Source organism: Vidua chalybeata, chromosome 2 (genome assembly GCF_026979565.1).
Source record: "Vidua chalybeata isolate OUT-0048 chromosome 2, bVidCha1 merged haplotype, whole genome shotgun sequence".
In the NCBI taxonomy this organism is placed as follows: Eukaryota; Metazoa; Chordata; class Aves; order Passeriformes; family Viduidae; genus Vidua; species Vidua chalybeata.
Genome location: NC_071531.1, coordinates 95046305 through 95073324, shown reverse-complemented (window position 1 = coordinate 95073324; position 27020 = coordinate 95046305). Strand labels below are relative to the sequence as shown.

At 38.3% G+C, this 27020-nt stretch overlaps 1 protein-coding gene across 4 annotated transcripts in view; it reads left to right on the top strand.

Moving 5' to 3' along the window:
- The window catches only part of DCLK1 (doublecortin like kinase 1), a 237329-nt gene that overhangs the window by 142980 nt on the left and 67329 nt on the right, over positions 1-27020 (top strand). For 3 of the 4 annotated variants that reach the window (XM_053934574.1, XM_053934575.1, XM_053934578.1), the window contains exons 5-6: positions 11157-11273; positions 25491-25585. In XM_053934574.1, coding sequence (XP_053790549.1) covers positions 11157-11273; positions 25491-25585 — 212 coding nt within the window. Of the gene's footprint in view, positions 1-11156; positions 11274-24434; positions 24526-25490; positions 25586-27020 lie in introns of those variants that run through there. The other variant, XM_053934577.1, reaches the window with a different exon arrangement.

Here is a 27020-nt window from a genome sequence, read left to right as displayed (position 1 = left end):
CAGCTACATTCAGGCTGAAGTGCTGACAATGAAAAACCTTTGGAGTACCTTTTATGAGTCATACTAGGAAGACTTAGTCAAAAGAATCACGTAAGGGATCTGAGGGGTTCTATGGGAGGACCTGCCCTACCTAAATTGACTTTATAGGTTTCTGGCTAACATGTGTGTGTGCAGTTGTAGTTAGGGAAATTCAGCAAGTCCTCCACATGATTTGTTCCAGTACTTCCTTATCCTTGCAGTTGAAAACAGGTTTTCCCATGTCTGAATTAATCTACCTTTTGGAAGCTTAAGATCACTCTGCTGTGTTTAATTTGTAATAAAACTAATAACGGGAATTTAGTTTTTCTTCATTTTGGCAGTCTTATTAAGTATTGAAGGCTGCTGTTTTGTCTCATCACTTCTTTTCTGAAAAGAAAGATCCCTTTTATATTAGCTCTCCTTCATTAGTCATATTTCCCATGTTGTAATATTTCTTAGTATTCTCTTAATCCTCTGAAGGTGAAATCCTCATGTTTCTAAATGGGAAGCACAAAAGTAGATTTGTTGTGTTAGCTAACAACACTGCAGTAGCCCAGGGGATTAGGTCAGATGTCCTCCACAGAGGTGATACCCTCAGCAGGGGGATGATTCCATTTGCTGTAGTAGTTTACTTCAAATTCAGCATGTGATCCACTGCAAAACTTACCTCTTCGCAGAACTGCTGTTTTCCATCTAAGCAACTGACTCTTGTAGTGATGGCTTCAACCTTTATTGTGTTGCTTATTCTTTTGTGGTTCTAGTACCTTGGACTGGTTTAATTTTATCTGTTTTTTTCTGATGACTTTGCAGTCTTCAGATTTATACTGTTCCACAGTGCCTACAGCTATACCTATGGTAGTGTCATCTCCAGATTTAAAATGCATTTAAATCATTGCATTAATTGCATATTCAGACAAGTAAATGTTGACCAGGATTAGAAACAAAACTCTGGTGAGTTTCTCTGCTCATTGTCTCCTAGTTTGACAGTAAACTACCCTGGTTAGCTTTTCCAATGCCCATGTTAAAAGCAATTTCTGTAGATGGTATTTTCTTGAATCACAGAGTTTCAAAGTTCTGAGCAGAAAGCCTTATAATCTCTACTGTTTCTCCTGTTATCCTTTATAGGAAGACTACTTTGGCACAATTTATTCTTGACAAAACTATTTTGACTATTGTATATAATTTTAATGTCTTTGAAGCTTCAAATATTTTGTTTCCTTTATTGTTTTGTATTGTCATGGAAACAAAGAGGGGCTGAGCTTGAAAGGGATGTCTAAAGGTCATCTGGTGCTGGGTGCCCAGGATCATGCCTAGATGGATTTTGAATATACCCAAGGCTGGAGACTCCACCATCTCTCTGGGAAGCCTGTGCCAGTGCTTGGTCCCTTCAAAGAGAAAAGATGTTTTCTTCTGTACAGAGGGAATCTCCTGTGTTTCAGTTTGTGCCCATTGCTTCTTGTCTTGCCACAACCAAAAGGAAAGGAGCTTGATCTGTCTTCTTTATACTCTCCCTTTGGATAGCTTCTCTCAATAATCTCAAATAAGGGTGTCTTTTCTGTAACTCCCAGTTTTCTGTTGTGTCCTAGTTTTAAAGATAGACATTTGCTTTGACTTTCTCTCTGAGATCTTTGTCCTTCAAAATTCTCATAAAATAGTGTCTGGTAGCTCAGGGTTCGTCTTAGATGTATCTCTAAATATTCTTCATATCTCACTAATTTGAAAATGTTATCTAAAAACTCTCTCTGACTTATTCTCTTTTTAGTGTATTTTGTCTTCTAGTCTCACTGTTGTGAGTCATCTGCCTGATTGTAATTTTTCTTTTTAATGTTCATTCAAATAACAAAACTCCTCACAACAATTGGCTTCTCATATTCATCTGTTTTTTAATGGATATTTTATATTTGTATATCCCTGGTTTTGTGCAAGACTCCTTGCTAATCTAACTAAATAGCTGTGTAAACCATGGGAATTTGATTTGTGTTTAACTGTTATGACTATAATCTTTATCCCAATATAGTCTAATTCATTTCTTTGATGAAAAAAAGGCCTTTAAAACTTAATACCTCATAATAAAGTTGTTAGACTAATAAGTGCATTATGAGTAGGAAGGTTTAATTGAAAAACAATCAAAGCAGAAGTAAGTAGGGCAGTTTAAATACATATTTTGTTGCTCACCACAAATCAGTTACACAGAAAAATCTGTAACTTCAGGAGACCTTGCTAAATTGTATTAAAAGGTAACTGGTTAGAATGGATATTTCTCAGTAATACCTTTAGTTGATACTTACCATGTGAAGATGGCATTTTGCGAATGAGGGTTTATATTTGTAACTGTGAAATGGCTTGAGCTTGTAAACTTCCAAAAGAGTAATTTGAAATAGTAAACAATTGAAAACAAGTTGTACTCTTCAGACAGCAAGTAGTAATACCAGAACACCAGAATTTGTTGGACTGCAGCACTGACACTTAGACTGTAATTGAAAAATATATGATAGAATGCCTGTGTACTTGGTGCTTAGGGTGATGTTAATATTTATCATATGGATTGGATAGGAGGTCTGGTTATTCTCAAAGTAAAGAACAGAATTACCTTAATGAGTAATAGGACAAATATTACCTCTTTGTGCTGAAAAGGAAAGCAAGCCATTGATTTTGATGAACAGAATAGTTGAGAATTAATTTGTACGATTCTCTTATTTCATTTCCAGTTGAATGAATAAAACAACACAAAGAAAATTTCCATCCAAACTGTGCAGATAAAGTAAGGCACTTCAGTGTTGAATTTTACCTGTGGCTTCAGCAGTGTGTTTTGAGAGATGTCTGTTGATATACTATATGCCCAGTAAAGCTTTTGTCACAGAAAGAAAAGGAAATCCATAAGCAAAGGCATGTCATATTTCTTAGTCCATGAAGAATAATGCTGAGGATGTAAATAAAAATAGTACAGGTGGTTGCAGTTGTAATTAGTTGTGCCATCTTAAAAATTTCCAGTTAAAAGGAGCTTTGTGATATTTTGGTCACTGCAGAGGTGTAAGGAAAGGGTTCTGAATACAAGGGCAAACTAATGAACATTTGTATCAGCATTGGAACATCTTGGCTAAAGTATATTGAGCAAACAGTGATAATTAAAATCTCTGGGAGTGGAACAGAGTATGTGGCAAGATATGCAAGACATGTCAAAGAGAACATGTGCTAAGGGTATGTTTTAGCTAATGACAAAATTCTTATTTCAACTCAGTCTTCAGATATCTTAAAATAGTTTCTGATAGTACAGTTTTAATATTTTACCCATGCAAGTTCATTCACATTAATTCAGTCAGAAGTATTTCAGGTTCACTTAGACAAGCAGGTTTTGAAGTAGTCTTCTAGTTTTTTTCTGCCTACAAATGCAGAGCTCGAAAATAATTAGATATTGTGCCTCATCAGAAAAGCTGTTGCAGTGATGAAATATGTTTTTTCAATCCTTTTTTTTTCCATTGCTGTGGGCTGGAATCTTTCATGATAGCAGATTTCTTTTTTGATGTAAAGCAAGATTTAACATAATGTTTTTGTAGACAAAATATTAATGTCGAGGTTTGTGTGAGATGAATCTGACAAAAAGGGTAGGACTTGGAGAAGGTGGGGAGATAAAATCTACTCATACACAGTAAAGTTACAAAATACATCAAAATCCTTTGTTAATGTTTGTATTAAGTAACAAAGCCTGTAGCCAGTCCAGAGATACTGCTTCTAATTATGGTATTTTCACCAAAACTGAAAACCTATAATTTGTATCTGATAATTCATGAGTAAGATTCATCTTTTCTAACTTACAGATTCCTAAGATAGGTCATAAAAATGAACATTGAAAAATGTTCCATTGACTGTAGAAGGACTGTGATCCTTCTATAGTTCATAGTTTATCATATTTTTAGCTATCTAGTATTAGATGAGTTCTATCCTCCCAACAGTGTCCTTAAGACAGGAACATGTTTGGAGAAAAAATAGTAAATACTCGAAGCAACATTTTTATTTATATGTAAATGTTTACCTCTTCTGGTTAATATTTAGACTGGTGAATTTAGAAACATTTGAATTCAGAATCTGAAGATTATACATTAGAGCAGAATGAGATATTAGTAATAATATGTGAATTCACAAATACTTTCCTTATTTCTACTGAATGAGGTATTTTTGGAGTAGTGTATACATCTGAAAGCATTCTTAGCTTGGGTGAAATGATTTGTGTTCCTAAGACCTTTCAAGATTCTCTATTTTCTTGATGTGTAATAAGGAATAGATGGCTTTAATAGTTTGTATTTTATTTTATATACTTACCCTAATTTCAGAATTAGAGAATGATTTTTCACATGAAAGAAAATCTAGCTGTTTCTGTATTTTATACCTCAATCAAAGTATATTTCTTTGAAAAAAAAAAAAAAAAAGGAAAAAGAGATTTAGGTAATTGCTTCCACAAGTATTTGGCACACAGTTAAATAGAATTCCTAATCTTTATCATGTGTGGAAGACCAATTACTGGTAAGAAATCAAATCAGAAGATCTCATATCTCAAAACCTCATGTATTTACAGTGACATAGATCTTAGTGCATGGGATAAACTTCAGGATTTTGCATTCTATGCGTACATTGCTGTCCACCCGCATCTGCAGTGTGTTCAGGAACACATTGAACAGGAAAAAATTGAAGCAGGCACAACCATGACGATAGAAGCTTTGAAATTACTTAAACCTCTGTGAAACACTCTATATCCCTTTCATTCTTGGAAACTGTGTGATATTTACCCTTTTGAACATGTTGTAATTGCAAGTCATAGCTGCCAGTGATTGATCAGTTGGGTAGGGTGAATTGCAGTGTGAATCAATGCCACTAGACAGGCTATTGCTGAAGAGAGTGAAACTTAGTTCTGCAAACAGAAGATTACTGGCATTAATTGAAGGCATGAATACAGCTGAAAAGTAAAATCTTATTAGCTGCATTAAGAATTAGCAGCATGGGACAAATTACCATTAACATTAAAATCTAAATTTGATACTGCTTTTGGGGTAATGATCCATTGATTGGCCTGAGGACTTTGCTGGTGACGCTAATGTCTTTAAGCAGTGGTAAAAGGAAGCAGCCTGAGGCTTACAGTGAAGTGGCTTACCAACAACCACAGACATCCCCGATCCTCCCTTCTTGCTTATCTGCAGGATACAGCTGTTGCTGAAACGAAGTTAAATGTTCTCGTCTTAGAGAAACAGATTGGCAGGGATTCTGAAAACATAAAATCTATTCCCTACACACAGACCTCAAAGAAAAGCAAAACACAGCAGAGAGCGATATTTTTGCCCAGAAAGAACTCATGAAGGCCATACAGTCAGCTTCTGAGTTGCTGACAAGTAAGCCTTTTTGATCTCCCAGTAATTTAAATAACTTTTCACAGTCTTCTCTAGAAGCATATTAAGCTTTTTTATTTTATGACACATTTATTGCAGATTAGTTACTCTCTGCTGCTTTTTTTGCCTTTGTAAAATCTAATGAGCGTAGAAGCTAATGTAACATTTTGGAAATGAAACATCATGGGGCTGGAGACTGCAGGCATTGTGATTCCCTGTGTTAGCATCCTTTATTTACCTCATGCTTACCTCATTTTATCCATTTGGCAACAGGAAGAGTCAAGAGCTCACAAGTATGTATGTTGGGCTTCCCCCCTAATTCTGACAGTTCCTACTGCTCATTGATACCACTGTACAATCTCAGTAACTCTGTTTTTCTTATCTTGTCCCTACAGTCTTAATTGTGTCAGATTGTAGCCTTGGGGTATTTTCTCTTTTTTTCCTCAGCCCTATTGTTAATGTCCAATAAAGGCCTCAGAACTCTGTGGTAATATTCCATACAATAAAGGGACTGCAGTGTTACATTTTTAGCCCTGCTGCTGTTAGTCTGTACTTCTCTCTCCAACTTTATAGCTTTGTATGTTGCTATACAATAGAACATCTTATTGCAAGATGTTTTCACTGGAAAAGCATTCTTATTTATATAATATTTTGAGTTGGAAAACAATAAATTCTGTGAAGTTCAAACTGTAAAGTTGACCTTCTTTTGTCTTGCATTACCATGGGTGTCATCATTTTGTTCCTTTAATCTCAGTCAGTCAATGGTGGGAGGAAGGACTGGGGTTTCATGAAACATTTCTTTCCTTACTAAACATAATATAGAAACACTTGGTGTTTCTTCTTGGCTGGGAATGCCATGCCCACATGAGTGAGAAAAGCAGTTGTCTCTTCTGCCAGGAGTTCAGATCTATTTTTAATACAGTTTTGGCATCAAAAGAAAATTGGGAGAAAAACTATTCTGTTTCATTACTTGCAAAGGACCTGTTGTATAGTAATCCAGATACTGTTAATGAGGAGAAGCTATGTATTTATTTGCTCACCAGTTTAGATTCTGTGTAGAAAACACAGTTTCAATAAAACATGCATTTTTGTTTTGTTCTTTCTATACACACAGAGCTCTCCTACAGCAACAGGCAAATTATGGTAATGTCTTAGAGGAACAAGCAGTGGTTGTGTGGTTACTGAGTGGGATCTTTGCCTGCAGTAAAATTTTACTTTACAAACTAAATGTGACAACAGAATCGCATGCATAAGCTGTTCCTGGGAGATGAGATCTATTTAAAACAAGCAGCCTTGTTGCATTCTATCCAAGACTGGAAATCCTTTTAGAGTCTGGAAGTAGTCTTGACCTAGTCTTTGAAAGCATGATTTTCTTGAGCCTGCTGTATGCAGCACTGAAGGCTTTCCTACATGGCTCTCCACAGGCCATACCATAGCCCATGTCCTTTAAGAATAAACTTGTAAACCCATAGGAAACATGGCGCTTGACAAGTTTACCTTAAAGAGAATATATACTCATTTGAACTGTGACCTTTTAAAATGTCACAACCTGTGAATTATTTCTGAGAGGAACAAGAAAATTGTGCCAAAGAAGTTGATAATTGAGCTCAAAAGGGTTTATACAAATAGAAAAATAGGAAAAAAAGACAGTATTTCTGTGACACAGACTAAATAGGGCTCAGTAGAGACAGGGAACCGACTGCTTAGCACGTGAGGCCACATCTGGAATACTGTGTCTAGTTTAAAGTTCAGTTCAAAGGCGATATCATTAAACTGGAGGCAATTAGAGAAGGACCATCATAATGAGGGTAGCTGGAGCTCTTGCTGTGTGAGGAGAGACTGATGGAGCTGGGGTTTTTCAGCGTGCTTCAGGGGTACCTGCCAGTAGCCTCCAATGTCAATGGGACAGCATCTCTTATCCATCAAGGTGGTGGAGTCATGCTCTTCACAGTAATGCTTGGTAAGAGGGTGAGTCATGACAGATATAAATTGAAACAAAAATTTTAGACTGGATATAAAGAAAAATGTCTGAGATGTTAGCCTCACTGAAGTCCTGGTAGACAATATCCACTGCTATCCTGCATCTGCCAAGCTAGTCATTTCATTGCAGAGGTATCAAATTGGTTGAGTGTGCCTTCCTGTTGGTGAATCCATGATGATTGCTTTTGATCATTTTCTTGTCCTTAATGTGCTTTGAAATTATTTTCATGATTCATTTATCTATCTCTTTCCCAGTGACTGATGTGAGGCTGACTTGTCTGTAGTTCCCTGGGTATTCTTGAAGATAGGAGTGAGATTTGCTGAGTCTTCAAATGGCTATCCCAATCATCACTATCATTCAAAGACTACTGAGTGACTTCATAAGAACATCATCCAACTTTATCAGCACCTGCACGGTGTGTCCTGTTAGGTCCCATGGACCTACATGTGCCAGTTTTGCTTAAGTATTCTTTAATCTGATCTTCTTCCACCCAGAATAGGTTTTCCTTTATCCAGACTTCCACCCTGCTTCTGAGACCTGGGATTCCTGAAGGTTTGGCTTGATAGTGAAGACTGAGGCAATGAAGCCATTCAATACTTCAGCCTTTTCCACATTGTGTCATTGGGGCCCTATCTCATGCATTGGGGCTCTATTTCATGGGTGTGCATTTTCTGTAGGCTTCCTTTTGTTCCCTCTATATGTAAAGAAGCACTTTTTATTGCTCTTGATGTCTCTTATCAGATTCAATTCTAATTGGGCTTCAGCTTTCCTAACTGTGTCTGCATGCTTGGACTTAGACTATATACCTCCCAGGTTACCTGTCCCTGCTTCCACCTTTTTTATGCTTCTTTTTTATGTTTTAATTTGGTCAGCAGCAACATGTTCATCCATGCAGCCCTCCTGGCATTTTTGAACATCTTCCTGCTTGTTGAGATGGACTGTTGTGGAACTTGGAGGTGATCCTTTAATATTACTCATCTTTCTTGGGTCCCTCTTCTCTCCAGGGCCTTATCCAATGGGACTCTTCCAAGCAGATACATGAAGAGTCCCAAGTCTGCTTATCTGAAGTCCAGAACTGTGATCTTGCATTTTGCCCTCCAGTCCCTTCACAATACAGAATTCTCCTACCATGATCACTGCAGCCAAAGCTGCCTTCTGCCTGCACAGTCCTAGAGTCTTCCTTTTTTTTTTTTTTGTGAGAGTGAGCAGAGCATCTCTTCTTACTGTTTTTTTCTGTCACTTGGAACAGGAAATTGACACTGATGTTTTCCAAGATCCTCCTGCACTGTGTATGCCCCAAGTGGGTTAAAGTGTCCCCCAAGTCATCCAGGACGATGAATATAAAGCTACTTCAAGCTTTGAGCACAAAACTGGACTAGAAATTTCTCATGTCTAAACTGTATTATCCTATGATCCTGTGATGCTTGTACATTTCTTGGATTATCATAAGATCATTTGTGTTTCTCTCCTGTGGAGAGAGATTGTTTAGCTGCGAGAGGTGACTTCCTCTTAGGGCAGTATGCCATTTGTGTGGGGTTATTCACAGGTCAGGGTCATGTATGTAGCCCCTCAGGATGATTTCCTGATGAACTGTGTTTACATGGCCACATTTTGGAGGGGGGGGGGCTACAGGGGTGGCTTCTGTGAGGAGTTGCCAGCAGCTTCCCTCATGTCTGGCAGAGCCATTGCCAGCTGGCTCCAGGATGGACCCATTGTTGGCCAAGTCTGACCCAATTAGCTATGGTGGTAATGCCTCTGTGATAACATATTTAAGATATTTAAGACTGGGTGTTTTTAAGGTATTGAGAGAACCTGAATGAGTATTAATACTTGTAGTAAATTAAGAGTTAAACTTTAACATGAATTGCAGGAGAGGGATGTAGATAATTGTTTTCTTTACATGCTGGAAATAGGAAAGCTTTTTACATACTGCATAAATGCATAAATCCTTCATGGACTCTTAAGTTCTTTAACTAAGCAAATGATATATTCTAATGGGTTTAGCTTGGTTGGATCATTCTGCTTTAGTCTTACTGTTTGTTGACCATTGGAATATGCATTTCTCTTCCTCACTGTTCCCTGTGAATGAAGCCCACACTAGGATTGCATCTCAGTTTTAACAAGCTGTTAGGTGTTTGAAAGTTTTACATTTTTGTTTCCAGGTAGATAAAGAACCTATTTACATTTGCATTGTATATAGTTTCTGGAGCAGCTGTTTATGCCGATAAATCAATGTAAGATTCCTGCTGTAGTTACCCAATGGCACTTAATTGAAAGCTTTCACCTGATTGCTCCTGTCTTCAGGAGATAATTTCCTCATAGAGTAAATGTTTTTCTCCATTTCCACTGTTAGGTATAAAACAAGAGAAGTCATCAATGAATCACAAAAAATATCAACAGAAAGAAATTAGTTACTATTGGGCATTAGGAATGTGGAGAGTTTGGTAAGAAAAGCTTCTTTGGGAAGATCTAGGCATTTCTCTGGTCCTCTCAGCTCTCACCTGTGCTAGATGTTTCACTCAGTAATGCATCAGTTCTTGCTTCTATTTCCTTGAACAGCTTGATGGAAGACAAACAGGGCAGCCAAGAGAAATAAATTTCATGACATCATTCTCAGGTGTATATATATATAAGTTAATTAGTTATGCTCAATTTTATTTCTTTGTTCTCTAATCTGTCTAAACTATGTTACAGGCTCCACTGATCTGTGAAGACTAAATAATGTGCAGGCTTGTTCACGGTATTTTCTGACTAGGAAGAAAAAGCTCTTGTTTATTTCTCTTAACCTTTGTTGAAGAACCTTAACCATGGGAATAAAATAGGAAACAGGTCTGGTACAGAACTAAATGTTTACTGATGTATTTTTAAACAAGTGAAGTGTACTGACATTGTCAGGTGAAGACAGAGTAAACATTGCTGCAGAGTTTTAATTGTACATTGACTAAGAAGTGGATTTTTTTTTTACCCAGCTGTGTAATATGTCTGGTGATTAATCTAGTATCCATTAGGAGTGCAAGACATCAGTGCTATGCACAATAAGTTCTTTCATCCCTGGGCCAAGAACCATTTTGCAGCCGTAATGCAAGGATGCCTACAGTTCTGTGTGGGTGTACATAAACTGTAACCTGAACATCTTGTAGTGTTCTCGAGTGGGAGGGTAATTTCGCCTCTTCATTGATTTTACTGATGTCTCTTATGAGCGAGTGGTGCTGTTTCTCTCACCTGTGATGAATTGTGTGTGCTACACAATGTGGGCTATTGCTCACCAGAGGATTAAGCAGGAGCAACAAACCTACTTTATTATCTTCAACCTTTCATCAGTGGAAGACAATTGCGTCATCGTGTTCAATCATAACATTTTGATACAGAAAAGAAGACTTCCGGTTTTTCTAGAGGAGATTGCCTTGGCTGACAAAAATGCTTACATTGCATCTGGATTGTTTACAAAAAATTGCCACATTACTTGTACTGAAACCTTCAAAAGCAAAGAAATTTTATGAGTAGTCTCAGCACTGTTAAATTAAGCTGTCCTAAGTACCTGCAGTAACCATGGAATTTAAAAGTCTGGATTACTGCAGCAGTTCTTTGTCTGGGATATGGTACGTACTGTACTTGGATTTTAATGGAGCCATTTATACAGATTTTATACTTTCTCATAAAACTCCTCAAGGTGAATGAAAACAAGCGTGGGCTAAATGTTTTCACTTCTCAGTGCTCTTTCTGTTACAGAATCTTGCTGACTTTCTTAATTGCTAACTTAACACTATTTCTTTGTCTTCTAGAATGTCGGGTGGTGAAATCTACTTCCTATACTAAAATAGCTTCAAGTTCACGTAGGAGCACCACCAAGAGCCCAGGCCCATCCCGACGCAGCAAGTCTCCTGCTTCTACTAGCTCAGGTAAAGCAAGCAAACAATCTTTCTTAACAAAAGCAACCATTCTGTTCCAATAGATGGGCAATGCACTTAAAATTCCACATTTCTGTGGAAAAACATTATATGTACAAAATAGTTAATACTAAAAATTCATGTGTTTTCTCAGTGACATCTGAGGTCAAGTGTCTTCCCAAAACAAAATAAGGCTTCAGCATCTTACAAATCATACTCTGGCATTACAGTGGTTCAATTCACTTTTTATTTTCATGCATGTTTTTGCTTCCAATACCTAAACACTGAGGAAAAAAATGTATAGAAGTCTTTGTACTAGGCACTGAATGAGAACAATCCAGAAAGTAGCCCAAGTTATGCAGCGTAAGATCTCTGTTGCTGAAAGGGTAATTTCACAATCTTTTTTGTATTTTGTTTCTGGGGGAGTGAGGAAAGGATTGATTAAAGATCACGAGGATATTGAGAAAACAAGGGCAGGGCAGAGAAAGAATGCAATTGCAGATGTGAATGTGAAGGTGATGAGATAGCTGAGGAAGAAATGTCAGAATTGACCTAACGAACCAGTGATACAGGCTGGAGAGAAGACACAGCAAAAAGCTTTAGAAAGTTCTGTCTGAAGGGCCTTGCTTTGGCTGCCTTCGCAGTAGCTCCCACTAAATAGCTGATGAGTAGTTCACCCCTGCAGTTTTTCCCAAGCAGAAAAAATAAATAAACAAGAAAGTGCATTAAATTGCCAGTACTGGGGCCTGAAGGTACAAATAATCCTTGGTATGAGCCATTTGAGTAGACCCATTCAAGCATTTTCAGCATTCCTTGTGAATACAGATTTTGCAAGAGGCAAACAGAGCTGTCTGAAATCCACCTCCCTTTCTGCCTCAGTCTTCTGCCAAGAGGAAAGCAAATGGCATCCTGAAACCTGCATCCAGCACCTTGAGGTCTCTGTGGGGAGGTGGTGATCAGAATGGCCCAGTGCTGGTTTCAAAGAGGTAGAGATAGACCAACTGGAACTTTCTGATTTTCTTTTCAAAAAAGACAAAGGTGAGAAAAGAAGATCTTGCTCTGGGAAGGAGGAAAGTGGGAGAGACACAATGAGAGACAGAAGCATAGATACAGGTAGCAGGGCTGGGAGGCAACTTGCCTCCTACACATCCTAGAGAACAGCTGAGGTACACAAACCTGAAAAGAGGTAATGGGATAAAATATCAGTTGTGAGCAACAAGTCCAGAGTAGCTCTTCCATAAATATGCTAAGTTACTTTCTTTGTAGCTAGGTGGAACAGAGTTAAATTTAACTTTAGCAAGGGAGTGAATGTTTGGTGTGTGAATGTTACAGACTCTGGGTTTTTTTTTCCTAATGAATTTGTGAGTACAGGTAATGAACACTGAACTGTGTATGCTCCTTTCTATGCGAAGTAAGTGTCCTGTGAATAATACAGAATCTGTGGGATTTCTATGGAACTAGCTACATTTTTCCTGTGTTGAATATGTGATAGCATTTTAGTTTTGGTTCTGAAAGAAATAGTACTGTTTTTACTTAAAGGTGCTGGGGAAGTGTAGGTGAGTAAATCTTAGCTTCTTGCAGTTCACTTCTGTGAAGGTCTGAGCAGAATATATTACATACTTCAAAAGATCAGGAGATTATTTTTCAGCCTATGAAAAAATGGGAATGTTTTTACTATGCGACAATAATAATTAACATATCATGATGTTTATAGCAAAAAATGAAACAATGTAGTGAAAATATTAAAAATACAAGCCATTTTTGGATGGCGCTGTGCTGATGACAGATGTAACCATCTTAAACATTTCTGTCACCAGCAGCATTTCTTTAAGGTTCAGGTCTAGGGCCAGTTTTGTTCAATATTTTTATTGATGTTCTGGATAGAGGAAGTGAATGCACCATTAACAATTTTGAGGATAATAACAAACTGGGAGGTGCTGATGACTCTCTGAAGGAACAAGATGCTTTGCAAAGGGATCTAGGTAGATTGGAGTATTGGGCAATGATTAATGGGATGGAGTTTAAGAAGAAAAAACGGCAAATTCTGCACCTGGGATGGAGTAATGCCTGGCACGAGTATAAACTGGGGGAGGAGTGGCTGGAGAGCTGTGGTGCAGACAGGGATCTGGAGGTGCTGGTTTACACCAGGCAGCAGGCTCGTTACAAGTCAGCTGCGTGCCCTGGTAACCAGGAGAACAAATTGCATCCTAGGGTGTGTCAAAACACAGCACCACCAGCCAGGTGAAAGAGGTGATCATCAGGATGTATTCAGTCTTGGTGTGGCCTCACCTTGAGCACTGTGTACAGTTCTGGGCACCACAGTTTACGAATGATGGGATGGTACTCAAATGTGTCCAGAAGTGGGCAACAAAACTGATGAAAGGGCTGGAAGGTATGTCCTATAGGGAGCAGCTAAGGACTTCGGGCTTGTCTCGTTATGAGAAAAGGAAGGGCTGAGGAATGACCTGATTGCTCTGTATGGCTTCCTGAGCAGGGGACGTGGAGGTGAAGGTTCTGAGCTCTTCTCTCTGGTATCCAGTGACAAGGCATGTTGGAATGGTTCAAAGCTGCACCAGAGAAGGTTTAGACTGGACATTGGGAAGCATTTTTTTTTTGAGAGCTTTATCAAGCATTGGAACAGGCTGCCCAGGGAAGTGGTTGAGTCAGCATCATGGAGATATTTAAAAGATGTGTAGACATGGCACTGAGGGCCATGGTTTAGTGATAGACTTGGCAGTGCTGGATTAACATTTGGACTTGATGATCCTAAAGGTCTTCTCTGGTCTAAACAACTCAATGATTCTATAGCTAGGAAGCATTTCTTTACCAAGAAATACCGTGTTTTTGGTTGGATGCCAGGTGCTCACCAAAGCCACTCACCAAAGCTCCACTTCTCAGCTGAACATGCTGAGGTTTTGGTCGTCCTGAGTTGGTCAGGCAGTTGGACTAGATGGCTGTTGTAGGGCCCTTCCAACGGAACTATTCTATTTTATCTTGTTCTATTGTGTTCTGTCCTGTTCTATTCTATTCTAAATTTGTTAAGCTTAAAAAGGATAAACAATTGAAAGTGTTTCTATAGAATTTATTTTTAGTGAGGAGAATGGCTCCGATCTGGTTGTCTGTATCTCTGGTGTTTGTTTTTTGCAAATAGGTCAAATTGTGTGAATGTTACAGTAAGCCTATTTCTAACCTTACATACAGTACTTAGATCAGTATTACTTTCATACAATGAAACAATATTGTACTAAGCACTTGCCATCAATATTTGTTTTTAAATCACATAAAGCTAAAACCAGTCAATGATTTTTTTTAAAAATCAAATTTTGTATTAGACATTGCATTTTAAAAAAGCAGTAATACAAAGAAAGAGGAACAATGACTCTTAGACGGTTTTAGACAAAACCCAAAGTTCTCCCATGAAATATAAACAATATGTAGAGATTTCACTTTTCTGTCACCCAGTAAGCATAAAATGCTGCTCGTTTCTTAGAATTATGTACCTGTGACAGAAGCAGAATAGAGAAATGGCCATCTAGCACACATATGAGCAGATAATTTTTTTCCATGATGTCTACATTAAGCATCTCAGTACTAGAGAAGCTCCTGAATGACTTGTGCATAGCTGGAAGTTATGCTTTTGGTCTCATGTTGATACTGCTAAGTGTATGTACATGTATTTTTATTGTATGTTTTTTAACTCCTTTCAGTTAACCTTTAAACTATTTTTAGGGATTTTTCTTCAATTAGCAAAAACAGGGAAAATAAAAAAAAAGAGTAGATTCTTTGTTCTGATCAAAGACCATACATACATATTACAAAATGTTGAAGGTGTATCATTTTCTGAAGTGTTTTGTCATAGAACAAAGTTGAAAGAAGTAGGGATAAAGTGAAGCAGAAAGCATTCTTGGTAGTGTACCCTTGACAAAAAGCTGAGAGAGGTGAATGGAAAAGAGCTTGTTGCTTATTACAAAGAATTTGATTCCTTTTGTTTCTTTTTTATTCTTGCTGCACTTTGAGAAGTCTGCACGTTCTAACAGCACAAAAGGATAATATTTCTGCTTCAGACTTAAATTAATATTCATATTAAGAAAATACACATGGATAATTACATGGGCCAAAAAAAGAAAGTCTTTCTATATGGAACTATGTTAAAAAATATTCAAATCTCAAAGTTGGGTATTAAAACTGGTAAAATTGTCAAATGAAGAGATATCCTTGAGTTAACTTTTATTCTTTTGTGTATGCATCTGTAATATGGTATTGTCTTTAATACAGGTATTCAATATCATAGCTGACTTGGATTCATCATTTTTAGAATTAATGAAGGCAAAGTCTTGGGCCATTTTCTTCTTGTTAGAGAAATAGATGTATAAACGAAGCTAAGACATGTAGACAATCTATTCTGGTTTAAGCACTTAAATGCCATCCTCAACAACTGTTTCCCTTCTTTGACACAGAATTTCAGGTGGTCAGTGAATTAAGCCAAACTTCGGCTTGCACTAACTATTTATAAATTGGATGAAGTCCATGAGTTCCTTTTTCTGAGCAAATGGTGGTTTGGGGTGATAAACTTTCCCAAATTCATCCCAATAGCTTCTGAAGTTGCTTACAGAAATCAAAGGGGTTATTTTGAGGGGTTGGTCATTTGTTGTTTTTCTGTGTCTTGTTTTTCCATCTATAAGTCTGGAACAACAGTATTTTACCAAAATTGGTTCTTTCAAGTTAAACTCAGTAATGTTAAATTATTTTTGAGGAAATTCTTCTTGAAGGCCCTTGCTTTCCATTTCAGTCTCACCTCGTTGTGATGACCCCTGACTCTGTGAGGAGCACGCAAAGGACCCTGAATTTCCCCTCTCCCTGGGGAGCCACCAGCCACTGTCCTGGAGAACCATTCCCCTCATTGTCTCATCTGCTACTGGGGAAAAAGGATTCTTAACAAGAATTCCAATGCTCTTAATGACTTTCACTCTTTGCAGGTGCCTTTTACCCTCTGTTGCCCCTAAAGACAGCCTCCTTGGCAAGCCTGAAAGTCCTATACAGAACCTACCATAACAGCACTGTCAAGCTTTGCAGATACATGGCCATGGGAATAACACCATGGGAACAATAGGATGAAAAACACCGTTCCACAGGCTCTAGGACACACTGCTATGGCAGCACAGGGCTAAGTGGGGAATCTGTGAGTGGAAATCAGGCTACAGGGTTGCAGGGAAAGACCCTTAATGGAACCAGAGGCTACAAAAAGTGCTCAGGGCCACAAAGGTTCAAATCTGTGCTCTTGTTAGCTGAGGGCACAGTAAAATGCATCTGTCTGTGAGAAACACGCACTCCCTGTTGTTTCTTGAGCTATGCAGTCTACAGCGAGCAAAAGGACTACATCTGCCTTTACACCATTCTTTGGCATATTTCAAAGGCATGTATGCCTTTGCACAGGGGGTATTCACCTTTTTTCCATCCTTGTTTTTTCACTTTCTTTTTTTTTTTTTTTTGTAACAGAGCATATGTTTAATGTACTTACATTTTCCTGATAGCCTCCCTGGCTCCTGAGAACAGATGTATCCTATTTTTATATAAAAACACAGAATAATGTTTTCTTCCAAGAGTACAAATAAGCTAGGAAAATCTGTGTAAGGGCTGACTTTTACATTATTATGTTTTCTTCAGTTTGTTATTTACATCTGACAGTGTTTCAAAACAGTACCACCAGACAGAAATCTCGCTGCAGGAGGATTGCTTTCTGGCTTTTTACAAATCCATTTGAGGTATTGTCTACTTCAAAAGGCTTTCCAGTCTAAATAGAGAAGAGAAGCATGGGACAAGGCAAAGAAGAAAAGCAGAGAAAAGATAGTGTGACCTCCAGGGTAGGCAGAAGGCTGATGTCTGATTCCAAGTGCAATAGATAATCCTACCTCTACTTAATTTTTCTGATGTCTTCTTAAAGCCTGTAAACCACTTTGATGTGTTTTTGTTGGCATCAAATAATATTTGGGAAAGGGCATAATAAAAGAGACGTTTAATTTTGGTGAGACTGGGTATCAGCCTATTGCTGGTGACTGAAAATTATGAATGTCTGATGGCTATTCAGTAGCTGATGACTTCTGTCCAGCTGCCATTTAACACCATTGGTAGCAGCTTCTGTGTGGGTGAAGAGGTAATAGATTCAAAGAAAGCAGCAACACTTGCATCTTCATCATCATTATTTTTAATCAATCAAATCAAGCATGAGATGACTGGAATTACTGCACCCATGGTCCATTAAATGAACAAAAGATGCTACATTTGGGTGAACTCTGGTTTACCTTCTGAAATTCCAACTCTAATTTTCAGGACTTGCCCTCAACAAAAGTAACTACTTTTTTTTTTTTTTTTTTTTTTTTTTTTTTTTTCAGTTTGAGCACCTTCTTCAAAATTGTTTCCTTCTTGCTTTTTCTCCCTTCCTGTTTCCCTCAAGTTATTACTCAGAATATGTCAGATGCTTGAAATCTTATTTGCAATATCAATTCAGGTGTTAAAGTTTGGTTTTTAAAAAGAGTTATTTAGTAGTTCGGGTATTCAGTGTGACAAGTGACTATTTCAAGAATACCTGGGTTGATATGTACCTATTCCAAATGACAAAGGGAACATAGTGAGGAATGGATAGAGTAGGTCATGTTACCAAAGACTGTGTGAGGGTTCTTTTTTAAATTGTACCTGGGTAAAGAAATTGTGAAACTGCATGTTGAACTAAAGTATGATCAAAACTGTAGATGTTCTCTAAAGGAAAAAGTGAATATGGAAAGAGAATTTAAAAATAAAAAAAAAAAAAAAAAGAAGAAAGAAAGAAGTAGAGATGTTCCTCTGCAATAGGATATGTTTTCATTTAGTCTGATAGTTCAACTTCAGATTGTTATCCAGAAACAGCCCTATTCCAACCACCTGATTCCAGAAGGTCTTTTGTATCCCAAAGGAAAAAGCATGATGTCTCATATTGTCTTTGCGAGGTCACGTGTCTTTATACACACTGGTACAGGTACTCAGCTGACTGATTTTGTAATAAATATACTGAAGCAAAATTTTCCTAAAGCCAAGACCACACACCCATGGGAGTGATGGAGTCATCCTGTGGACCCAGGGATTTCCAGATGATATATGCTTTCATCTTGGCTTCTTTTTAATTTTTTATTTATGGTGTTTGTCTTTGATACTGTCGTGGTTTGACATGGAAGTGAATTTTTCCAGGCAGTTGGATCAAACCAATCAGTGGTCAGGTTTGGATATTGGCGCCTGGAGTGACCACTGAAAGTATGGACACGCCTCTGAGAACACAGGGGGTTAAAAGCAAGAACTCCCAGGGGAACTGTCTCTTTGGTTCTGGTCCTCAGAGAGTGCAGACCCCGCCCCTGCCCAGCCATGGGCTGGGTGGGGGAGGGGAAGCCACGCGGCCTTGTCCAGGTAGGCCGAGGGGGCCGAGGGTCTGGAACCCAGCCAGCTCCTGTGGACGGAAGGGTGGAGAGAAGTGGAGATGCCTTTGTCCCCACCCCAGAGGGAAAGTGACAGAGAGCCTGACGGCACCTGGAATTTGCCGGCAGAGGAGAAGGAGAAAGGCGGGGGGGGATGATGCCCAGCGTGGGAGTCGGGAATGCTGGGCAGAGATTTCAGCTGTCCAGGGAGTCTGAACTTTTAACCCTTTCCTGGGAAATGAAGGCTTTGTAAAATATTACTCCTTCTCGGTTTGTAGTGGAAGAGAGACTGTCCAGGATCTGAGATGTTAGAAGAAGAATTTTTAGGTGAGAGGAGATGATGGAGTAGCTTTTGGCTGGACTTTTCTTGTTAGCCATAGACTGAACCAAATTCTCCTGCAATAGAGACTGCATTTTAGGGGGATGCAATAGTGAGCCAAGAGACCTGCTTCAGCAGCTGAGAGTGACAGGAGTGGAGTGAACAGAGAAAAGTTGAGGAGGATGTGGTGATGCCCTGTCTTCAGAGAAGAAGAAGAGAAGAAGAAGATCTCTGTTCTTGGACCCTCAGCCCCAGGGGAGGAAGAGAATGGGGGGGACTGTTGTCCCAAAAAGGAGAAGCTGTTGGACCCTTGGCTCCAGGGGGAAATGGCGGGGGACTGTGGTCCCAAAATGAGAAACTGAACTGTTGTTTTTTCTTTGGTCCTTTGCAAAGCATCCTTGAAAAGAAATCCTATGAGCAGTCTACCCATGCACGGTGGTGAGAGCACTGCGACATGGAAAGGAGAGTGTCACACTGGCAGATTTTCTCTGGGCGGTTGCCATGTGTGACATGGAAACACAGGAGGTGGCAACTGTGTTTCCTGGGGCTGGGGAACGGGTCTATGGTGCGAGACTTCTCTCTCCCTTGATAGACTGAGTATTGATTATCTGAAGGGTGGTAATTTGATCAAGAATCCCGGGTGATGTTTCATGGTGGTTGTTTTGGAAATTGGGAGGAGGAGGAGGGGTGTTTTAGAGGGTCTTCATCCTGGATTTAGTGTGTGTGTCTTCTGTAGTAGTAGTTTAATAAAGTTTTTTTTCCTTTGTTATTAAGCTTGGGCCTGCTCTGCCCTGTTCCTGATAACATCTCACAGCATTTATTTGGGAAAGTGTATTTTCATGGGGGTGCTGGCATTGCACCAGTGTCAAACCATGACAGATACTAATCACTGAAAAATTAATTTTCATAATTTTATATCCTGTAACAAAAACAAGAGTTGGTAAGAGAAATAAATTTGGTTATGTTGAGTAGTTTAACCCTCTTAAAGGATGAGAAGTTAAATGCTAAATGAAGAAACATGCTCAGAAACTGTACTCTGTTCAGACTGACTGATTTGAGAATCCTAGTTTTTCTAGTTAGGCAAAACAGTCTAAAAGACAGATTTTCATTAAATCTTATTCACACGCAGATGTTCTCCTGATTAAGTACTACATGAAATTAGCAGATACTTTCATAGATACCAGCTGAAGTGCAAAGGGAAAAACAAACCCAAGAGGCCCTTAACTTCTGAGACTAGAGGAAAAAACAAATACTGGTGGATTTCAGGGAACTGCATTTTCCAAGCAGTCTCCTTTCTTCTGAGATACAAGATATGCCTGTAATATCTGTGTGTCTGCAGCACTTCTCTGCTTGACAATGCAGACATAGGTGACTCTGGGTTGAGGTGGAAGAGCCTATGTAGGGTTTACAGTCCCTGCTGAGCTCTACACGGCTTGGCTTAGACTGTGTGGCTACCACAGGTACCAAAGACTAACAAGGACTTGTGTATTGGTGGCTGCTGGGATGGGGAAAGTAAACTGGACCTGTAGGTGGTCCTTTCTGCTGACATTTTTGATCTATTAATCTGTTGAGCAGGTGAAAGTTCTGTGTGGGTCTGCCAGGCCTTGTTTTCAGTGGTAAAGGGATGTTCTACTTTTATCTGCTGAACTTCTTGACGTAAACTCTACAAAAGATTGAAAATAAAAAGGACAGTCTAGCACCAGTTGAAATCAATGCAGTATTGGTATCTGGGCTTTTTTTTTCTCAACCAGCTGCATGCTAAGGTAGAACCTCTAAAGCTTTTTCTTCACTGAGGAGTCATACTGAGGGCACTTGCCTAATGTGGTGCTCTGTACGCACTCTGTCTTTTTGTGTTAAGACAAAAATGACACAATGTACAAAAGTAGAATGAACAAAAAGGCAAGATGTGGTTTATTTCCTAACTATTTTGTAACTACATAATGTTACTGAGACAAAAATATTGTTTTGGAAAGGACAATGAAAAACTACAGAAGTAATTGAGGCAAGGTCAAATAGTAATCTCACATTTTCTGCTAACAGTTGCTGAATATGACCTACAGATGTTGTGATTTGTACATATTATTTGTAAATAATTTTTAGCTAAACTTTCCTATTCATAAATTGTGACTGCAAAAAAAGCCTGCACTGTTCCTTTCCCTTAGTGTCCCCTTTCTTTTTCATACACATTTGTGTTTGGCAAACTACTGTTTTAAACACACTGAGTTATCTCCATGTGTTTTATAGAGTACAGTATGCTTGAACATCCACAGGCAACTCTATAGGAGACTGATTTTAATACACTGCAGTGGTATGGTGGCTTCTCAGACTGGCACTTGATGCTTTAATTCATTTTTTCTTGCTTTTTGTTTCTATTACTTCATGAAAATATGCCCTATCAAAATTTATTTATTGGAATGCCATCTAGTACTTTTTACTTACAGCATTTTCACTAGTTTATTATAATAATATTATTAATAAATATTATCATATTTATTATTTATATTATCGTATGAAAACCTATTTTGCATTTATCTCAGTAGATGCTGGTATCCAGCTTTAGTGTTCTATATTATGGGTTTTTCCATCTTCATGTGTGTGCCAGGTGCTGAAAAAGCAAATACAAAGACAGGTCCTTGCCCTGTTGCACATCCTCAGCAAGAGAGGACAGTGAGGAAAGGAGCTCACAGCTAAGCGGTTGCATACATCTGCTCTGAGTAGCCACAATAATTTTGGTATTGTTGAAGTTTTTTAATACATGTTTCACTGGTGAAATTTTGAACTGATAAATCTTTTTCATAAGATGATGGGAAGGTGCTGTGTGTTAAGCTGAAGTCTGTGATCCTTGCCATTTTATAAATAAAAGTGACAAGAAGCCTCTTGCCTCTCTCAATAAAATGATCAATCACAACAGTGATTTACCAATTTCATATGTCTTTATCTACATCAAGGTTCCCTCTAGGAACATGTGCTGTATCAGTCAGTGAGAAATGCTGTGCAGATACTGGATAGAAATACAGTTTCCAACAAAAATGCATTCCACCTAGAAATGGATTTTAGGGCAATTTAGTGATCAGGAATGCAGTATTATTATTAAATCTTATAGCTTTTATTCACGTATTTGTTGGCATGTTTTCTGGTAATGAGCAGGTAATTCTTATGTAAGAATGGTGTAATGATTGTAAATGGAGTTCAGGAAGTGGGTCAGAATCACTTCAGTCTCTTCCTGATACACAGCACCTAATATCACCTCTATTTGCAAATTCAGTATAATGACTCACAAGCACAGGAAGCCATAAACAAAAAGGCATAAAAGGAGGGCCCCTGGAATGTACTGGGAAAATATCAGAAATTACCATTTCTGTCCTGTTGTGATGTCTATCTTAAGGATTATATTAATAATATCAGTAGTAAGAATAATGTAATAGCAATAATAGCAATATGTATCTCCAGGTATGGAGAGCATCCAGAAGGATTCATCTTGTGTAGCTTTGGAAGTTTACACTGCAATGGATGCTCCTAGTAGATTGTTCATCAGGTCAGGTTTAGATGGTTGCTTCAGGATGATACAACTTGTGTTGTGACAGCAACTTGGTTAAAATAAAGTCTAGAAAACTACTTCAGATGTAGAAGCCAATACAACAGGTACATAAAGATTGGTAAAAGGAATCTCATCTCCAGAACTAATTGCTATCTCTGGAGTTTCCAAATCAGCTCTCTATAGGGAGTCCCTGTAAGCTCTCAAAAATCCTGGTACATATTTTATGTACAGGCACCTTTATATTTTGGATATGGGTAAGGAGGTGAGAAAACTTCACGTAAATCTGCTGAGGACCTCAATTCATTGATTATGCTCTCAATTTCACACGTTACAGATGGCCAACATAGGCACAACTATCATAATTTTCCTTTGTAAAAGCACTGTTGAAGAGAGCATTCAAACTTAGCTTAAACACTCTGGATACTCTGGTGATGACAAGTAAGTAATTTTTAGGATTTATGATAATACTTTGTTTTCTCATCCTAAATAGACATTTATCAACATAATATACATCAGTACAGAAATATGTTAATAGTTAAATACACCATTGCAAGTATTTGTCTGGTTCCACTTGGTAGCCTCAAGTTTTTGTCTTCAGAACAGAGTGATTGCTATAGTAATTCCAAAAAACCCTATTGTTGAACGTTATGGGGAAGGAGTCAATCTATAAGGAACAGGAACCAGTGCCTAGTGCTACAAGGTGTATTGAAATGTATCTTAAATGTTGAAATGTATTGAAATGTTATCTTAAATTTGCCCATGATAATAAGACGTAAGACTATCTGGTAGGTTTAAAGAGAAGGCAGAGCATTAGTCCTGTTACTTGAGGACTAGCTCTGTGTGAATAGTAGGAGTTTAATGTTAGTTTCTAAATTATGCCATAGATGTTTAGAAGATATATTTTATAACTTTACAAGTTTGAGATTCCAGAAAGCTCATTTTTAATGTCCTCATCTTGCTCTTTTCCTAAATTATTTCAGTGAAACCGGTAATACATTTGATTTTAGTCACTGTTGGACAGATCTGTGGCTGTTTTGCTGAATATTGTATGAACACACTTACATACATATGCATGTGAGTTCACCTACACTTACTGCAATATTTGAATAAGTGCTGATATGTGCAAATCATTGTTCTCTGTATAAAGAAATTTTGAAGCCTGAGTGGAATGTTTTTCTATAAAAAGAGCCTATTTAAATCCAATTAGAGCATCTTAGCATTGTTTTTATACTTATGCAAACGTATTGCACCTTTACTGTAAACAATGCCTTGCACAAAGTGATGTTGAGATGGGATCGCACATAGCACCTAAGCACTGTTAAGTGGTCATCCTTTATCATGTAGTATAATGTGTTTTATTGATGTGTGTGGTGTGGTAGGTATACATATTTCTTCATTATAATGTGTGGGGGCCCAGTATTAGCCAGTAAGAACAATGTATTATGCAAAAAGTAAGAAGAATCTTTTAAAAATGCCTACTCTATTATCCAAAGGAATTAGCATTTGCTAGATTGCCAGTCAGCCAAGGTTTTACAAGAGTTATTGTCATTTTGATTTTCAGATGAGTCACTTGCTACATTGCCCCCAAAGGCACCTCATTATGATTCAGTGCACGGCATATAAAATTGCTTAGGCTTTCGGGGCTCCATGGAAAGCGAGTGGGGGTTGTGGTGGCTCAGCGTTGTGAAGCAGCAGCATTATGCTTAATTGACACCTTTGATGTAGCCCTAAGACAGCACCTGCACCTCCCACTGCTGCTCAGAAGACGTCAGCCTTACGCAGAAAAGGCTTCTGCTTATGAATCCTGCATCGCGTTCAGCTCGCTGTGTGAGCAGCCCCAGCTATCCTTAACTAATCCCATTGCTTCTCAGTTTGGCTACAGCTTGGCTTAGTACAGAGCAGGAATTTTGCTGCTTGCTTTTATCAGGTTAAACAGTCAGATTTTGTCCATGTTAGAACTCATAGAAGGTAAGTCAAATGCCTTGTTGATAGCCTTAGTATTTAAATATTCTCCTAAGATTCAAAATCTGGGAATCTGATTGTCTGTTTTTTTATCCTAGCACTTTACAAATGTAGACTCTGATAGAATACTTGTTTGTTTAAGAATATTTACATGTATTTACATGTGATACACGCTTCATAGTGTTTCTGTCAGTGCTTCATTGTCAACATTATTGATGGCCTCTTGTGTGATTACTTTGTAGTAGAATTCTGTCCTCTGCTGGCATTGTATTGTTAATTTATTGGATAATGTCCTGTGCATGTGAAGATGCTTCTATAAAGATAGTCACTGGCATATGTGAAGAAACTTGCTTATTTGAGAGAGTGATGCTTTCCTGTAAGTCAGACTGGAGGAGTTATATCTAATTCATTTGCCTTTAGAAAGCCCTTCTGGGTTAAATCTGAGGTGGTGTTTGGGTCAGATAGTACTGCAAAAATCTCGTCAAATGGTTGAGTCCTCACTCAAAAAGTGAAAAGCAGGCAGCTGATTTGTTATTGTAAGCAATACTGTGTTTTATTTTTAGTGGGCAGCACTTCAAGCCATAGTTAAATGGAATGAAAAAGTTTATATATTTTGTCTGTTAAGGTTAACAAAGCACCTTGTTCCCCATTACTTTCAGTAATGGAAGTACTTTACTTTCAGTAAAGTACAGGAACAATACAGTTTAAGAAAATATGATGATGTTCACTGCCATTGACTAAAGTCTTTTCAGGTTTTTTCATTATTTGCTTTCACCCTGTGTAAAAAATTGTCTTTGTGAGCCAAAAATCTAAGGAAATAATTATTTTTTGAATTACCTCATTTAATGTTTCAAACATTAAGCAAAAGCAAATTAATCTGTTCAACAAAGACTGAAAAAAATGTTGGTTTAATTTTTTTTTTCCTTTAATAATGCCTTGTATTCATTCTTTTCAATTTCTTGTCCTGTTAGTGAATGGAACCCCTGGTAGCCAGCTTTCTACTCCTCGCTCTGGGAAGTCTCCAAGCCCATCTCCCACCAGCCCAGGAAGCCTACGGAAACAGAGGGTAAGGAAATGAGGAAACTGATTTCTGAGCATGGCTGGGGAGAATCCAGCATAGCCTTTATGCAATAGCCTTCTCCCTTCTGATCCCTTTTGTGCTAGATCCCTTTTGTATAGAACTATAGGGTGGAAGAGCCTGGCTACAGTCCTTGTGTTTGTAAAACAACCTGAAGTGGAATGCAACTGTTCTGTGTCTGTCAAAATGCTAAGTATACTGAGAACTGGTTTATCCTTGGGGGAAAAACAGGGGTTTCTCTGCTTTTTCACAAAACTTTTTGTTTGTTTGTTTTACCTTCTTTTTCTAAATATTTCACAACTGAAAGAAAATGTCAAAGAAATCTCTTTTGTTCCTAACTCACTGTGGGCATTGTCACTTGCACAGCCTACAGACTGCTTTGATTTTGAAGCAAGGTGAAAGAATGCACTGTGGAATTTAGCTGTGATATCACAGCCTTGTGCAGTGAAGATACTATCAGCACCAAGGCACATGAGACCTGTCCATCACTTCCCTGGAGGAGAGTTGATAGTAGCTGTAGGTTCCCCCTAGTTATCCTGTGTGGAGGAATCTACAATATTCCTAAACATCGAGAACTAAGCTAATGCCTGTGTTACTGCTGTAACCCTCTGATAAAATATTACTCATTCAACCCAAAAGCTCCACATGCTGATTGAATTAATTTTATCTGTTTAAAAGAAATAAGACTGATGTCTTATTTCTTATATTTTTGTATTTTCTAAACTGTGTTTAGTACTTAATGAAAGCATCCATGAGGCAGTAATCTGTATCTCAGATTTGTTTATAAACAGAGTTTGAACACATGCTTTTTCTGCCTTTTCAGTTTTTTAAACAAAGATACAATTTATGTCTCTCAAAATAAGGGGATTATGTACAAAATTGGCAGTGCTTGACTTTAGGAGCTGGTGCAGAACTGATTCCCCAGATACCCAGATCAGGAATAGCTGTAGCATGACATGACTCCCTTCTAGCCTGCAGACCCTTCTTCGTATCTGATGTATGCCAGGGAGCTGAGGAATGGTGCATGTCCAAGTCTTACCTCCATCTAGGGTACAGCTATGGGTTTCTGCCGTGACTTGCTTACAGACACAGGGTTGACTGTGATCTTGCAGTGTAGGGACAGCCAGTGAGCAGCAACTTGGAGCCTCAGGGTAGTGTCAGGCTTTTCATCATCCAGTACACAGAGAGTAAAGATGTAAGTTCCAGTGGGTAAGCTGGTGCTAAAATCTTCTTGAATGCAATGTCTTCCCCACCTGTTTGTTCCTGCTCTCAAGGCTTATTAATGAATCATTAATAAGTCACTGGAGAGGGAACAAAGAATCTTCCAAATGAATTATACATTGGTGATGTGAGGGTGTCTGTTTAGATGGACGATACCAGTTTACATTGGATTTGTGTTTGCTGTGAGGTTCTCTTTTCATTG